The sequence below is a fragment of the Bos taurus genome, chromosome 28, assembly GCF_002263795.3.
Source record: "Bos taurus isolate L1 Dominette 01449 registration number 42190680 breed Hereford chromosome 28, ARS-UCD2.0, whole genome shotgun sequence".
NCBI classification, from domain to species: domain Eukaryota; kingdom Metazoa; phylum Chordata; class Mammalia; order Artiodactyla; family Bovidae; genus Bos; species Bos taurus.
Window position 1 is genome coordinate 8,780,953 of NC_037355.1, and position 17,283 is coordinate 8,798,235.

At 46.2% G+C, this 17,283-nt stretch overlaps 1 protein-coding gene across 2 annotated transcripts in view; it reads right to left on the reverse strand.

The window, feature by feature from the left end:
* Window positions 1-3,250, reverse strand: part of NID1 (nidogen 1) — a 96,933-nt gene extending 93,683 nt beyond the window's left edge. Inside the window, exon 1 of one of the 2 annotated variants that reach the window (NM_001101155.1) lies at window positions 2,896-3,228. In NM_001101155.1, the coding sequence (NP_001094625.1) occupies window positions 2,896-3,120 (225 nt within the window). In that variant the 5' untranslated portion in view covers window positions 3,121-3,228. Of the gene's footprint in view, window positions 1-2,895 lie in introns of both variants that reach the window. The other variant, XM_024986699.2, reaches the window with a different exon arrangement.
* Window positions 3,251-17,283: the final 14,033 nt, after the last annotated feature.

Below are 17,283 nucleotides of genomic sequence, written 5' to 3' on the forward strand. Positions count from 1 at the left end.
CACATGTAAATATACTCACCCAGTAACTGTTTTCCATTTCGATGGCTTTCCTTTCTTTTTCCTAATCTAGTGCCCAGAACAGTACAGACCATCTAGTTCATACTCACACTCCCTGTCAATTCACTTTTTCATTCAGAGCCCCATAAGGGTTTCCACCAGCTAAAAGAGCATCTACACAACAGATAGTGGTGGACGCTGTGACATGGCACCAGATCCCCCTTCAGCTCCCAGGAATGCAGCCCACAGTCCTCCTCTTTGATAGTGCCTCTTGTTTCCATGGAAAAAACTGCCTCACCCAAGGGTCATAACTCCTTCCAGGGCTGTTGCCTCAGTCGTGTCCAACTCTGTGCGATCCCACAGATGGCAGCCCACCAGGCTCCGCCATCCCTGGGATTCTCCAGGCAAGAACACTGGAGTGGGTTGCCATTTCCTTCCAGGGCAGCCCTAATCTAATCACTGATCACCTTCTCAGGAGACTTGAGAGCTCTGAAAGTCTTATCCCACCTTGAGAGCTCCCAGAGGGGTGGCAGGCATCTTGCTGACCTGCATTGCAGCTCAGCTACTTCACTGCCCACCACCCACAGGGGTGGATCTGAGGAGCTCCCCCTAATGAAATAACCTGCCTGCTAATCTCTATCTCAGGGCTTCCCTGGTGGCTCAGACAGTAAAAAATCTGCATGCAATTTGGCAGACCTGGGTTTGATCACGGACGGGGTCGGGAAGATCCCCTGGAGAAGGGACTGGCAACCCACTCCAATATTCTTCCTGGAGAGTCCCATGGACAGAGGAGCCTGGCCAGCTACAGTCCATGGGGTTGCAAAGAGTCCAACATGACTAAGTGACTAACGCTTTCACTTACAATCTCTATCTCAGGGTCCTTCCTGGGAACTGAACCTGTAGCACAGAAGTTAAGATGTGCAGAGAGCTCTGGGAGTCTTTCTCCTTGATATGTAGATTAAAACCCCAAATAGTCTCAGGGGACTTCCCTGGTGGTCCAGGGGCTAATACTCCATGCTCCCAATGCAGAGAGCTAGGGTTCGATCCCTGGTCAGAGAACTAGATTCCATATGCCACAACTAAGGGTTCCAAAGCCCCAACTTAAAAAGAAAAACAAAAGATACTTCAGGCTGCAACTAAAGACTCTGCATGCCACAATCAAGACCCGGTGCAGCCAAATATATAAACATTTTTATAAACAAACAAATAGGCTCAGAAGGTGTGGATTGACAGGAATCACTTTTCAACAATAGATTTTCTAGGTCTGCAGAATGTAATGTGTTTAGTCTGATGCCACAAGTAAAGGAGAGGAGAAGAGCCCTAATTTAACATAGAGGTTCTGAGCAGGATCCAATGACCACCTACCCCCCATAGAACTCATGGGTCTGTTAACTTAGAAAAATAAACTTCATCTTAATTTTCAGTAGCCCATAACCCAAATTTAGCATTTCCTTCCATTGTAAGTGTAGGTAACAATTGTATTAGCACTTAATGACTATGCCACTAATAGAAGTCACAGATATGCTCCTATCACTATATAGTCATTATAGTAGGTGTAGGTGTATAGTAGGTGTCTCTGAATACTGTTTACAGTCCCATGACCTTGAAAGTTCAGTCATTAGCTGACCATACAATGGAGCCACTGCTTCACCTTGTTATTTAATATAATTCTTTTTTTTTAAATGACATATATTACTTCAAACAATTTTTTAAAAAATATTTTAACACGTATTTCAACAGAATTGATTTCCTTGACAATCCTATGGATTTTATCTCGCACATTTAAAAACCTAAGAGGGAGTTTTCTAGGCTACAGGAGACTGCCCAAGGAGTTCAGGGCGGTGGGGATAGCAACGGGACACCCTCTGTGGGTGGAGACTTCAAGGACTCATTCTTTTTCTGCAAAGCCGACAAGCTCCACGTGGGTGTTGTCCCGGGCGCAGTCTGCCGGGATCAGACCAGCAGAGCCATTTCAGGGGCAGGACAGGCTCCAGCCGCTGTTGGAGCTGTTCCCCCGCCCCTCTTCTGGAATGCACACAGCTTTATATGAAATCCACATGGTGCGCGGCAGCGACAGGAGGCGGCACGAAAGGACTTTACCAAGTTGACAGCGTCCCCGCGCCCAGCCAGTCCGGAGAACGCTCCAGAGAGCCAAAGGTCCCTCCCTGTCCCTCTCCCCATCTGGCTCCCCACCCCCCATGGTGACAATGGTCGGCTACAGGAAATTGGATCACCGAGGCACTCTGCTTTCCCAGCCCTGAACTCTGGACACAGAGCAGAATCATTGCCAAGATGTATCCGGAATCCGCACACACAAATGCAGGGGCTGTCGACTGCATTCCCGGGGCCGAGAGCTGGGCTTGGCGGTCTTTTTCTGCCCCGGCACCTACAGTAATCCCAGGGCCCGCGAGACGGCCGCTACCCAGCTCTGGCCTTCGTCCGGCGCCTGGTCCCAAGCGGACCGGGTCCTGTCCCCCAAAAGCAGGGGACAATGGCTAGATGCGGACAGACTTCCCGGCCCACTGCCGCGGGAGAGGAAACTCCGCCCGGGTCCCGGGGTCCCGGGTCACAGAGTCCCGGAGCCTGGCACTGCGCGCGCGGGGCGGCGCAGACGGGGCGAACTCCCCAGAACCCAGTGACCCTCCTCGAGCGACCGTGACCAGGCGGCGGGGAGGCGTCGGCTGGCCGGGCGGAGGCGGGAGCCCACTTGGGTTTGGAGACGGAGCGCCGCACCCCGCGCCCCGGCGGCCACCGGGTGCGGGTGCCCGCCCACGACGCTCCGGTCAGTCCCGCTCCGCGGGCGCCCCCGGCCCGCCCGGGCCTTCCTTCAGACGCCGCCTCAGCCCCTCGCGGCCTCTCGCCCAAGTGCCCCCACCTCCCGCCCGGGGTCGCACTCACGTAGACCGAGTCGATATCGGATCTGTCGAAGAAGTGGAGCGCAGTGCTCAGCTCCAGGGCTGGAGAGACGAGGTCGTCCCCGGCCTCCAGCTCCAGGTCCCCATGTTCGGGGCCGAAAGGAAAGAGCTCCTGGCGGCTCAAGCAGCCCCCAGGCCCCGCTAACAGCAGCTGCAGCAGCAGCGCCCGCGTCCACGCAGCTCCGCTCCGGCGGACCGTGGCCAACATGTTCCCGGAGCGCCGTCCCACAAACCGAGGAGCTCTGCGGCCGGAGGGTGAGGAAGGCGGAGATGTAACCGGACGCCCCTCTGCAGCCCCTCCGCGCCTCCCGCCTCGCTAGGTTCCCACACCGGGAAATAGGGGAGGGGAACCGAGGGGAGATGGGGAGGGCCCTGCCCCGCCCCGCCCCGTCCGCGGAGGCTGCCCAATGGCCGCGAGGGGGAGGGCGAGGGGCGACACCGAATCCCCCAGCCGTTCGGGTCCGGTCGCCCTCGTTCCCCGCCGGGTAATGGGCGCTAGAGGCCGCGATTCCCAAAACCAACCCAGTTCCGACCGAACGGCCCCTGCGGGAGGTAGGAATAGAGTGCCAGGCTTTGCACCATTGTCCTTGGCCCAGGGCTAAGTCGTAGAGATCCGGGGACGTGGAACTACCCCGCGTTCGGACACAGTCCACCCCAAAGCTGTTTGGTGGCGTCCGGAGGTCGGACTCACATGGTCAGACTGGTAGGAAGAGGGGGTACTAGATGCTGAGGATTAACAAGAAGGGATCCGGCCAGGACCACGGCTATTGACTCAAACATCCATTCTTTCAACTTAACAGTGAGTGTGGGATCCTGTGCTTCGTAATGGAAGGTTGGGCCAAAAATCCGGTCCAACCTCCAGAGTCAAAGTCATGAGTGTAGAACATCATTCAGGCAGGCTAAGGCCCCCAAGTGATAAAGGACATCAGGACTGGAATAATTGGTCAAGGATAGCGTCTCTGGGGTTATGGAAATCAAATCAGGTCTTCCGGAAAAGATAAAATTTCACCCAGGGGACTGGAGAAGGTACGTTCTAGAAGCTGGAGTTGGTGCCGTTCCCCCAGGAAAGGAATCCTATGCCTAGTAAAACCTTTAATACCAAAGCTAGGAATTTGAACTCTCTCTAACATCTACAGAAGAACTATTTAGAGTTTTTGACAAAGGGAGATAAAACGGTGTAAATTGTATCCTAAATAATCCCTTGATCATTAATTTGGCCCTGGGTTGAAAGAAGAGACGCAGGGGTCATCCAAGGATCATTGACAGGAAAAATTAAAAAAGGATGAGAAAAACAAGTGGAAGTTGAGGAAAAAATGAATTTAAAAGGCATTACAATGAAAGAAGGAATAAAATCTGATTATAAATTTGATATGGGAAGGGAGAGGGGAGAAACGTTTAACTTGAGTGGAAAGTTTTGAGTCTCAATTCAGTTCAGTTCAGTTTAGTCGCTCAGTTGTGTTTGACTCTTTGCCTAGAGCATTGCAAACCTCTGCTGCCTTTTGAAGTCAGGGGATGGGAGCTGGGACTTTGGGAGTTCCATTTGTTTGATGTCAGACTTGTTAACCTGGAGAGGTCAACAGGGTATCAATCCTTCCCTCGCCCACCCCCACCCCACCAGCCCTGTTGCCAGCTAAAATTAAGGACCTGGGACCCAGTCTGGGAGAATTCTCCCAATAAACAGCGAATTCTGTATCACATTTAGATATTTAGGGAACATGAGTCCTGAACCAGTAGAAACTACAAGGAAAGTCAATGAAATACACCCTTGTTTTGCAATCACAATAACCCAAGGAGACAGAAAGCACCTCCACATACAGAAGATGGACAGAGAGAGCCAGAGAGGTTTAAATCACTTTGCCAGAGTTACACATCTGGAAGCCTGTATGGGGACCCAGGGTGGTCCAATTCCAGGGACCTCTTAACCACAACGTTAAGTGGAACCATTATTGCCACAATTGTTTCCCTTGATGCTAAAGAGTGATTTACACAGCCTGCAATCTGTTCCCAAATTTAGTGGCTTTTCCTTCAATTCCTTCCCAGAAATGCAGTGCCCTGGAGCCTCTGTCCTGCCCCGAAGCCCTCTGACTCTATCCCATGCTATCCATAGTAGCCTCAGCTGCTGCACCACCCATTTCGGTGCTTTTGGTCTCTGGGAGACTCATCTTCCTCCTCTGTGCTCACCTGAATGGCCTCAAATTTCCCAGTGTGTGCCCGGCCAGCCTCATCCCACCTGCCCTTCAGATTTTCCCCTTCCAAACCTCCTCCCCACACCTTTTATCTCACATCACTGCCGGCTCTGAAGCCTCAGCCTGCCCCTGGAATGATCTCACCCCTTCTCCTGAATTCTCTGCCTTTTTAGTACTCAGACAGCTTCTGAAATTCCCATTGGTCCATGGAAATCTCCTTCGCTAATACAGAAGCAAGAACCATTCTCTCTGCCAGTTCAGGGTAGCTTGGAGTCCAGTCTGTCTGAGGCTCTGCCATTTACTATCCCTGTTAACTTGGGCAGGTTTCTATATCCTTCTCATTTGCATGGAATGTTCATACCTACAATCAAAGAATTGTTATGGGAATTACCCAAGATGATCCACAAAATGCTCCTAGCACCAAATTGGAGCATAAAGGAAGTACTCAGTTAATATTAAGCCATCATTATCTAAATGTATATTTTTCATGATTTTTATTATTTCCGCAATTACTAAGAATCCATTTGGAGTCAGACACTGTACTAGGAATTCTAAATACAAAGACTGTTAACTCATAATCCCTTTTGTAAGCAGCTCATAGTCTGTTGGGAAAGACAGACACACGTTTAACACCGTGGGATGTTTAACAGATAGAAAGCAACAGCAGATACCCCTCGTTGAATGCCTGCTTTTGCTAGATGCTTTATGGAGCATCAGATTTAATACTAAAAACAACTGTGCAAACTAGTAGTTTTATAGTAGATGCAGGGGAAATGAGATCTGCAAAAGTTAATGTGCTCTGTAAGGTATAGCTCAGGCCGAGGCAGAAAGAGGAAAGACGACCTCAACAGAAGTAGGTTACCTTTATTCAGACAAGGAGGGGCAACAGTCGGCCAGAGGACCAGGCTGAGCACAAAGGACCAGGCTGAGTGCGCAGAGGGATCAGGGAGGCTCCATATTTATAGGGAGGTTTGCGTAATCAATAAGAGAAACGTTAATCAGGCGGGATGTTTTGGGTATACTTTAGTTGAGATGGCATTTGTAGTTGGGCAGGGGGTGATAAGTCTTCTGGACAGGTGTAGGGGGTGGAAGGTTTCCGGACAGGCGGTGATAAGTCTCAGATAGATGCAACCGGCCTAGAGCATCAGGGCGGGACCTAAAGTTCTGTTTTGTTTTCTCCAAAGTTAGATGATTCAACGAGGGCCTTTGAAACTGTTGTTTTCTTTTCTAGACCCCAAAGACTCCTTCATGCCCAGTTTCACACAGTTAGTGGAAGAGCCGGGTTTGAATCCCAGTGTATCTGAAACCAAAGCTGATATTTCTACCACACCTTCCTGCTTATCTGTAGATGGAGAGCTTTCATCCTCAATTTCCATCTGCAAAATATATTTGATCCCTTGTTTATTATACACAGTGTTCACGCTCTATTTATGTATGCTTGCTAAGTGTGCGCTAAGTCGTGTCAGTTGTGTCCAATTCTATATAACCTTATGTAGTGTAGCCTGCCAGGTTCCTTTGTCCATGGGATTCTCTAGGCAAGAATACTGGAGTGGGTTGCCATGCCCTCCTCCAGAGGGTCTTCCTGACCCAGGGACTGAACCCTCTTACGCCTTACTTCTTCTGCATTGGCAGGCAGGTTCTTTACCAGTAGCGCCACCTGGGAAGCCTATTTACATATGTGTCTGTTCCCTAATGTCATTAGTATCATCTTGCTTCATAAATCTGGGGTATACTGTAAACTGTCTGTCATTTCCTCTTTATAGCCTTGCACTCACTGCACGTTTCGTGGGCTGGGGGAACGTGACATCTATGCTGTGCCTCCCATTAGAAGAATATGGGCTGAGTGCCAGCCACTTTAGAATGTATAGTTTCAAATACATCTAGGGTGTAATCACAATCTACATCATAGAATATTTAATTTCATACTTTGCTCTAGTCATTATCTAAGTGTTTTTAACACCTACATGTTTCTAGTTGTTTTTTGTGTTTTTTCTTTCCCAATATAAGCTTCTTGGAGTGAGGATCATGTGTTCTTTTCTTTTCCAAAGTTCACGGAACCTAACCCAACACTGTATGCAACCTTTAATAAAAGTCAACAGTTTCAGAATTCCCTAGTACTTTTAAGAGTCATTTGATATCTGCAGTAGCATTCAGTTCAGTTCAGTTGCTCAGTTGTGTCTGACTCTGTGTTCTGCAGCACGCCAGACTTCCTTGTCCATCACCAACTCCTGGAGCTTGCTCAAACTCATGTCCATCAAGTTGGTGATGCCATCCAACCATCTCATATATGCACTCACAGTTACATGATTACACCAGTTTTTTCCTACAGCTGGAAATGTAAACCCTTGCATATATTATATTCTTTTAAAAGGGCAGCAGAGGATGAGATAGATAGCATCACCAACTCAATGGACATGAATTTGAGTAAATTCCAGGAGATAATGAAAGACAGGGAAGCCTGGCGTGCTGCAGTCCATGGGGTAGCAAAAAGTCAGGCATGACTTAGCAGCTGAACAACAACAAAAATTGACTTTTGGGCTGTGCTGTGTCTTTGTTGCTATGTGAACTTTTCTCTAGTTGCAGTGTGTGGGCTTCTCATCGCAGTGGCCTCTCTTGTTGGGGAGCATGGGCTCCAGGGCGTGCGGGCTTCAGTAGCTGTGGTACATGGGCTCAGTAGTGGCATATCTGAGGTTATTGATATTTCTCCCGGCAATCTTGATTCCAGCTTGTGTTTCATCCAGCCTGGCATTTTGCATGATGTACTCTGCATATAAGTTAAATAAGCAAGGTGACAATATGCAGCATTGATATACTCCTTTCCCAAGTTGGAACCAGTCTGTTGTTCCATGTCCAGTTCTATCTGTTGCTTCTTGACCTGCAGATTTCTCAGGAGGCAGGTCAGGTGGTCTGGTATTCCCATCTCTATTATAAGAATTTTCCATAGTTTGTTGTGATCCATACAGTCAAAGGCTTTGACATAGTCAATAATGCAGAAGTAGATGTTTTTCTGGAACTCTCTTGCTTTCTCTATGTTGGCAATTTGATCTCTGGTTCCTCTGCCTTTTCTAAATCCAGCTTGAACATCTGGAATTTCACAGTTCACATTCTGTTGAAGCCTGGCTTGGAGAATTTTGAGCATTACTTTGCTTGCATATGAGATGAATACAATTGTGTGGTAGTTTGAACATTCTTTGGCATTGCCTTTGAGATTGGAATGAAAACTGACCTTTTCCAGTGCTGTGGCCACTGCTGAGTTTTCCAGATTTGCTGGCATATTGAGTGCAGCACTTTCACAGCATCATCTTTCAGGATTTGAAATAGCACAACTGGAATTCTATCACCACCACTAGCTTTGGTCACAGTGATGCTTCCTAAGGCCCACTTGACTTCCCATTCCAGGATGTCTGGCTCTAGGTGAGTGATCACACCATCGTGGTTATCTGGGTCATGATGATCTTTTTTGTATACTTCTTCTATGTATTCTTGCCACCTCTTCTTAATATCTCCTGCTTCTGTTAGGTCCATACCATGTCTGTCCTTTCTTGTGCCCATTTTTGCATGAAATGTTCCCTTGGTATCTCCAATTTTCTTGAAGAGATCTCTAGTCTTTCTCATTCTGTTGTTTTCCTCTGTTTCTTTGCATTGATCACTGAGGAAGGCTTTCTTATCTCTCCTTGCTATTCTTTGGAACTCTACATTCAAATGGATATATCTTTCCTTTTCTCCTTTGCCTTTCACATCTTGTCTTTTCTTAGCTATTTGTAAGTCTTTCTCAGACAACCATTTTGCCTTTTTGCATTTCTTTTTCTTGGGGATGGTCTTGACCACTGCCTCCTGTACAATGTCGTGAACCTCTGTCCATAGTTCTTCAGGCATTTTGTCTATCAGATCTAATCACTTGAATCTATTTGTCACTTCCACGTATACCTGTATGGGATTTGATTTAGGTCATACCTGAACGGTCTAGTGGTTTTCCCTACTTTCTTCAAGTTAAGTCTGAATTTTGCAATAAGGAGTTCATGGTCTGAGCCACAGTCACAGGAAGCCTAGCTCAGTGCTTTGTGATGTCCTAGATGGGTGGGATGGAGGTTTGGGAGGGAGGTCCATGAGGGAGGGGATATATGTATACACATAGAGGACTCACTTCATTGTACAGCAGGAACTAACACAACATTGTAAAGCAATTATGCTCCAATTTTTAAAAAAGAATTTACATGGGTGGGTGTGAGAGATAGTTTGATTTGGGGTGATCAGGGAAGCCATATTCAAGGATCTGTTTTGGAGTAGAGGTCTGAGGAAGTGAGGGAGTGAGCTGTAGTGGTGCAGGGTGAAGGAGATTTCCAATTGAATGTCTGGGCACGGCTGCACTGGGGCACCAGGGACTGCAGATTTCAAGTTCCTGAACAACAATGGACTCCCTCTGTTCAAAGAATAGTGATTGAGCCAAGGAGGCAGAGCTGAGTGAGCCCCAGTAAGGGCTTTGGACAGTTGGCCATCACCTGACAATAATTCAGTAACCACCAGCCCATGTGGTTTTCCATGAGGCAGTTGGGGTGATTTAGGAAATGATATTCCAGAAGATTCCTCAGCCAGCCATTCCCTAAGAAAGGGAATGTGTTTGTGCTAGTCAGCTCTGACTTGTAGAAGACTTCTACGTCAAAACCCTCACTTTAGGCAGGTCTCCCAGCTGTCCCTCTGGACATTCAGGGTTCTGCTGAGTTTGACCCGAATGTACCTCTTTGAACTTACTTCCACTGGCTGACTTCAGTACCCTTCTTTTCTAGTGAGTTCTTTGCTGTCAGAAGGTAATTTTTGCTGGTGGTTTTCCAGCTCTCCAGGTGAAATGCTGCCAGGTTGTAGAATACCTCAAGTGGGGTCTTATCAAACCTCTTACACACCCATTCACTCCTCCTGAAACTCTACTGGGTTGCAAAAGCAAGCCCACGCTCCCTGAAGATAAAATCCAAGTGCAATTTCTCACTGCATAACCAGAACCAACTTTTTGTGTTTTCTGTGGGTTAAATAACAACCCTAGGAACAATTACATTGCAGTTACATCATGATGATCAGTCAATAGATAAGAAAGATCAGTCTAGGGCGTCAAGAGGCTGGAAGAGCAGGCCTGGCCCAGCTTATCACACAGGTCAGGGATGGGGGTATATTTTCAGGCAATGAGGAGCCACTGATAGTATCTGAGTGGTGATATAAGCGGAGTTGTCCTCTGAGAAGATTACTCTATCAGTAAACTTTAAATGGAACTAGTGAAGAGATGTCATGAAAATGAGAGTGTCTGGGACAATGGAAAGATATCAATCCATTATGGAGATGAACTCAAGCAGGGGAGAAAGGAACAGGGGGTTGTGGTAGCCATGGAGCTGTGCTGCTCTGATCTGAATCAGCGAGGACAGTTGACTGATAGCACTGGTTGCAGGCCTCCTGCACCCACTGCCATATCAGGCCATGGCCCCACTTTCTTGAGTTCGATGCACAGCCCTGCTCCTGCAGGATGCAGTTACTCCCTTCGGGTGACATGGGCAAGAGTCATGCCACAGCCTGAGTGTCTTCCCACCCATCCTCTCGCTTCCCCCATCTCCTGTCACAGGTGTGAGACCTGTACTGAGTCTGATGGTCCTCCCTGCCTTCTCCTGCTCCCTTGATCCTCCTCAAGCCCAAGAAAATGGGTCCAGGTTGGGGACCAGCTGACTCACCGCCTGGTGGTCAAAGAGGATGGTTACATCTGTGCCATTCACAAAGTACTCAGGTTGGCCAAAAAGTTCAATCAGCTTTTTCTGTACGATCTTATGGAAAATCTGAATGAACTTTCTGACCAACCTCATATGTATCACAGGGCTTCCCAGGTGGCCCAGTGGTAAAGAATTGGCCTGACAATGCAGGAGGCACAGGAGACTCAGGTTCAAGCCCTGGGTTGGGAAGAGTCCCTGGTGTAGGAAATGGCAACCTTCTCCAGTATTCTTGCCTGGAAAATTCCATGGACAGAGGAGCCTGGCAGGCTACAGTCCATGAGGGTCCCATAGAGCTGGACACAACTGAGTGACTGAGCATGCACTAACTATTACAGCAGCCTTGTAAGAGGATATCATAGTCTTCATTTTACTGGTGAGGAAACTGCTACTGCTAAGTCACTTCAGTCATGTCCGACTCTGTGCGACCCCATAGACAGCAGCCCACCAGGCTCTCCCGTCCCTGGGATTCTCCAGGCAAGAACACTGGAGTGGATTGCCATTTCCAGTTTAAATGGTTGCCCAAGGTCTCAATAGCTAATAAATGTTATAGCTGAGGTTAAAGAATGTGGTCTTCTTCTAACGGCAAGCAGGATACTCTTTCTACTCCTGTAATGATATTCAAGTGTTTGTGTAAACATTTTTTAAGCCAGTCTAAGACTACTCCTTTGCTGACAAAGGTCCACCTAGTCAAAGCTATGGTTTTTCCAGTAGTCGTGTGTGGATGTGAGAGTTGGACTATAAAGAAAGCTGAGCGTCGAAGAATTGATGCTTTTGAACTGTGGTGTTGGAAAAGACTCTTGAGAGTCCCTTGGACTGCAAGAAGATCCAACCAGTCCATCCTAAAGGAAATCAGGCCTGAATATTCATTGGAAGGACTGATGCTGAAGCTGAAACTCCAATACTTTGGCCACCTGATGTGAAGAACTGACTCATTGGAAAAGACCCTGATGCTGGGAAGGATTGAAGGCAGGAGGAGAAGGGGACAACAGAAGATGAGATGGTTGGATGGCATTTCTAACTCGATGGACATGAGTTTGAGCAAGATTTGGGGGTTGGTGATGAACAGGGAAGCCTGCTGTGCTGCAGTCCATGGAGTTGCAAAGAGTCGGACATGACTGAGAGAGTGAACAGAAGACCATTCCTGAAATACAGGTATTTTTTTTGTATTCTAATCTGCTCATATATGCAAATATTCTATACAGAGCTGCCATTAGAGGTTACATTATTGTTGTTTAGTCACTAAGTTGTCTCTGGCTTTTTGCAACCCTGTGGACTGTAGCCTGCCAGGCTTCTCTGTCCATGGGATTTCCCAGGCAAGAATACTGAAGTGGGTTGCATTTCCTCTCCAGAGAATCCCTCTGACCCAGGGTTCAAACCTGCATCTCCTGCATTGGCAGGCGATTTCTTCACCACTGAGCCACCAGCACTTTATATTCAATTTTTTCTAGATAGCATGATAATGTCCATGTTGTGACAAAGCTTTCATAATTATTACTTTGCAAACATTGCACCTATTAGCACTTAATTAATCTGAGCATTTCCCATCTGTTAACATTTAGGGTGTTTCCTTTTGAGGCACTATTATTAAAAAACATCTGCAGTGAATATTGCTCTTTCTCTCTGGGCATTATTTCTTCCCATCTTCTTCCCCAAATAGAATTACTGGGTTAAAGAATGTGAATGTTTTTATGGTCCTCGATAATGTATTGCCACTGCTGGGAGTGAGGGTAGGGAGAGGTGAGAGGGAGAATGTGGACAAAATCACCGCCAACACTGGAGAAATGAGACGTGTGCCTTTTACTTTTTCTCTTTGTGTGTGTGCCTGGGCTCTCAGTCGTGTCTGACCCTTTGCAACCCCATGGACTGTAGCCTGCCAGTCTCCTCTGTCCGTGGGATTTCCCAGGCCAGAATAATGGAGCGGTTTGCCATTTCCTCCTCCAGGGGATCTTCCTGACTCAGGAATCGAACCTGAGTCTCCTGCATTGGCAGGTGTATTTACTGCTGAGCCACCAGGGAAGCCTTCGCACTCTACCAGATCAATGATTATAGCAACATCTCATCTTGGCTGAGAACTCTTTAGTTTACAAAGTATATCTACAATCTCATCTATTCTGCAGGAATACTTTAAACCTCATCTTACAGATGAGGAAACTGAGGTTCAGACTAAATACTTGGCTCAGGGACACTCAATTAGCAAAAGGCAGTGCTTGGTCTTCAAAGGCAGAGCTCTTCCCTTTAAAGAGCTATAAGAGGACAACTCAGATCAATAGTGACCATTTGGTCTTTGTCCAAAGAGGCTGCTGCCCAAGAGTTGGCTACATTGGCTTTTTGAAATAGTGCTGACTTCTACACTTGGCTAGGCACTCTTCAACTTTCAGAAACTCCACTAGGTTCCAGAAAAACACTGTCTTCCAGAAGAGTGGTTCCCAGCAAGGTGGGCTGAGAGGTGAGAGGCAAGGAGAAGGGGTGTGGGGTCAGAATTCCCTTCCCTGTATTCCAGTAAGCTTGGATGTGTGCCCAGGTCTGGGAAGTAGGTGGGACAGCAAGGTGGGAAGGAAGGGGCTGGATAGATGGAGAATCATTGATCAAACCTGACCATCTGCTGACTGTTGGAACTGGACTTTGTCCTCAGGCTCCATTCCAGATAATTCCCATCATTCCATTTAGTTCTGATTACAAATAACCCATTCCTTATGCACAAACGAAGAAGTTGTAAGAACAAAGAAACTTTAAACCCAGACAATGGAAAGAGATCAAGGAGGGGCATTTCAACCTTTCTTCGCTCTTTTTTTTTTTTTTTTGAAGTTTATTTTATTGAAGGATAGTTGATTTATCACATTACTTTTCATATTTTTCCATTATAGTTTATCATAGGATATTGAATATAGTTCTCTGTTCTATACAGTAGGACCTTGTTTTTTCTCCATCTTATGCATACAGTTTGAAGCTGCTAATCTCAACAAACTTGGGCTTCCCTGGTAGCTCAAATGGTAAAGAATCTGCCTGCAATGCAGGAGACCCAGGTTCCATCCCTGGGTCGGGAAGATCCTCTGGAGTAGGAAATGGCAACCACCAGTATTCTTGCCTGGAGAATTCCATAGACAGAGGAGCCTGGTGGGTTTCAGTCCATACCTCCCCTTGGCAACCACAGGTCTGATTTCTATTGAGTTCTTTGATTAAAAGGAAAATGGTGTTCATTTATTCATTTGTTCATTCTTTCAGCATCTGCTATGTGCTGGGTATTGTTTTAGGCTGGGATAGGTGAATGCTTTCTGTAAAGGGCCAAATAGTAAATAAAGACTTTAGTCTTTGTGGGTCAAGAGGTAATAACCTCAGCTCTTAAAATAATTTTCTCTCCAAAAGGCTAAATAGTGAGTTTTTGTTGTTGTTTTGGTTTGTTTTTTTAAAAAAACATTTTAAAATGTAAAAAATTTCTGCATTAAACTTATATTAAATCTATATTCAAATGAAATATAGATAATGATATAGATGTGTGGGTGACCTCTCTAATAAATTAAACGATGGTCTAAATTGTGGATTCTGAGACTAAATATTGAATGGTGTCAGTCTTCAAAAAAAAAAAAGGAAGCTATTTTTACAACTTAAAAGAAATTTTAAAGTTCTTATTTCAACTTTCAATTTAGAAATTCACTGGTCTTGGCATTCTATATCCCTGGCTAAGTCAATAATTATTTCATATAAGCTTATTTTTTAATCATTTCATTACACTGTTTTTCCATCAAAATAAATAAAATATAGTAAAATAATAAAATGTAAAAATATTTCTGAGCTTACTGACTATTACTAAAACTAGGGTGGGTGGGATTTGGCCAGTGGCTATTATTTGCTGACCCCTGGTTTTAGGCCCTGGGGATGGAGCATTGAATGAAAGCATTTCCTTCTATCATGGAACTGACATTCTAATTGAGAGAGTCAGAAAATAAATATAATAAGTAAATTATCTAATATGTAAAAAAGGATAAGTGCTATCAAGAAAACAGAGATGAGCTGGGTATTGGGAATGTAGTGATAGAAGGAAAGTATGGATTTTGTTTATTTATCAAAGTATAGTTTCTGTACAATACTGGGTTACTTTCTGCCATAGGGGAGTGTGAGTTTTAAATAAGGTGGTCAAGGAAGGTCTCACTGTAAAGGTGTCAACTGAGGAAAAACTAAGAGGAAGCCAAGGAATGAGCTGTGAGTGTTCCAGGCAGAGGGAGCTGTCCGTGCAAAGGTCCTGAGGCAGGAACCGGCCTGGTGTGTGAGGCAGTCAGAGTGGCTGAGCAGGGTGAGAGAGGGGAGTGGTAGGTGAGGTCAGTGTTAGACGCATGTAAGTGTGCATGTGTGTGAGTGTGTGTGCTGTGTATATGTGTGCTTCTGTGGTGTTTGGGGTGTGAAGAGCAGCTGCTGAAAGGGCCACCACCTGGTGTCTGAATTCTGCCTGATTTTCTGAGCCTGATTCTGTTCTGCTCCTCCCAATTAAACCACAAAAGGTCTGCTATGAGTCCTTGCCCAGGGTCATCTCCCCTGATTCTCTCCAGTCTGTGCAATGGCTTGACCCAGGCCTGCCGCTTCTCCTGGCCTGTGGGGAAGAGCCAGAGTTAGCAGTACAAGCTAATGAGCAGGGCCTCTGTTTTAAGGCGGAGTCAACAACTCACTAGAACATCAGTTAACCTCTCAGATTGGAAATGAAGGGAAAATATAAAGGATTTCCTATTAGAGGTGAAAGGACAAATGGGAGGGGGATGGATATTTTGGGTGGTTGTTTTTCAGGATCTTTACTGGAGGAGGGAAAAACGAACCACTTCCTGGGAAAGGAAAGACCCACCCCACCCCTACCCCCAGCCTATGTGTACCAAAAGGAGGGGAACACAGATGGTGCGCTCTGTTTTAGGGCATCACATAGTGCAGCCAGGCCAGCTGGGACCCTATTCTTAATATCTCTTTTACTAGCTCCCAGAATTGTGGAATCCTGAGACCTATGAAATTTAAAGTGAAATTTGAGGGGCTCAAGAGAGAATCAGCAACTTTCTATTGTCAACACCATTATTTGATAAATGACAGGACAATTTCACACTCAAATATAGGAATGACACAGGGTCAGAATCAAGAAGAGTTCTTTTAATTGCATATGGTTAATTATGAAAAATACACTTTACATAAAGAATGAAAAGTGGAAGTGTTAGTTGCCCAGTTATGTCTGACTCTTTGTGACCCTATGGATTGTAGCCTGCCAGGCTCCTCTGTCCATGGGATTCTCCAGGCAAGAATACTGGAGTGGGTTGCCATTTGCTTCTCCAGGGGATCTTCCAACCCAGGGATCAAACCTGGGTCTCCTATATTGCAGGCAAATCCTTTACCATCTGAGCCACCAGGGAGTGAAAGTGAAAGTCACTTAGTCGTGTCCAACTCTTTGCGACCCCATGGACTGTATAGTTCATGGAATTCTCTAGGCCAGAATACTGGAGTGGGTAGCCTTTCCCTTCTCCAGGGAATTTTCCCAACCCAGGGATCGAACCCAGATCTCCAGCATTGCAGGCCAATTCTTTACCATCTGAGCCACCAGGAAAGACCCACATAAAGAATATAGAAATGTGTATGTAACTACATATGTCTGCCAGCTTGGGGCTCCCATGGCGTTGTGTGTAATGCACATGAATTTTCTCTTGGCCTTGAAACCCTGCAGATAAATAAATGGCCAGAAACCCCTGAGGTCATTTATTTTTGTGAGTGTACAGACCTACTACCCATACAGTTTATACAGTTTATTTATGTCTGGTAACTGTAGACCTAATAGTTTTCATTAGAAAGAGTTAGAAGATCTGAAACAGAAGCCATCAGCCATCCACTCATTTCAGCCCAAATAAGGTGTGACGTTTTGGTTCAGAACATATGCCCCATGGGGTTGTCCTGCAGCCCAGGGAGGTTTAGCAAAGTCAAGTACTTTTCTTCTTCCAGGAACTTGAATGCTAAATATTTACAAATGTAAAGAGAGACAGCACGCCTGAGATCCTCTCAGGGGAGGAGTGTTTAGCTGAGACAGTTTTTTTTTTGCTTTCTAGGTTTATACTAATGATAGATTATGGCAAAACAAATGATGAAAAATGAGAAGCGTGTTGAACTGGTTGTTTGGACAATATCTCACCAGCTGGCTAGTCTGGCCCACCTGTGGGGCAGTTCAGTCTCATTCTGCTCATCTTAGCTTTCGACCCACCCTTTACTACTGTCCTGTTACAGTACCAGGGCTTTCCACCCACTTCCCTGCTCTCTCTGAGGCTGAGGGAGCCATTAGAACCCAGAAGTGGGTTGTCTTCTATTAAAAAAAAAATTTATATTTTTGGCTCTGCCAGGTCTTTGTGGTGGCATGAGGGATCTAGTTCCCTGACCAGGGATTGAACCCCAGACCCCCTGCATTGGGAACATGGAGTCTTAGCCACTGGA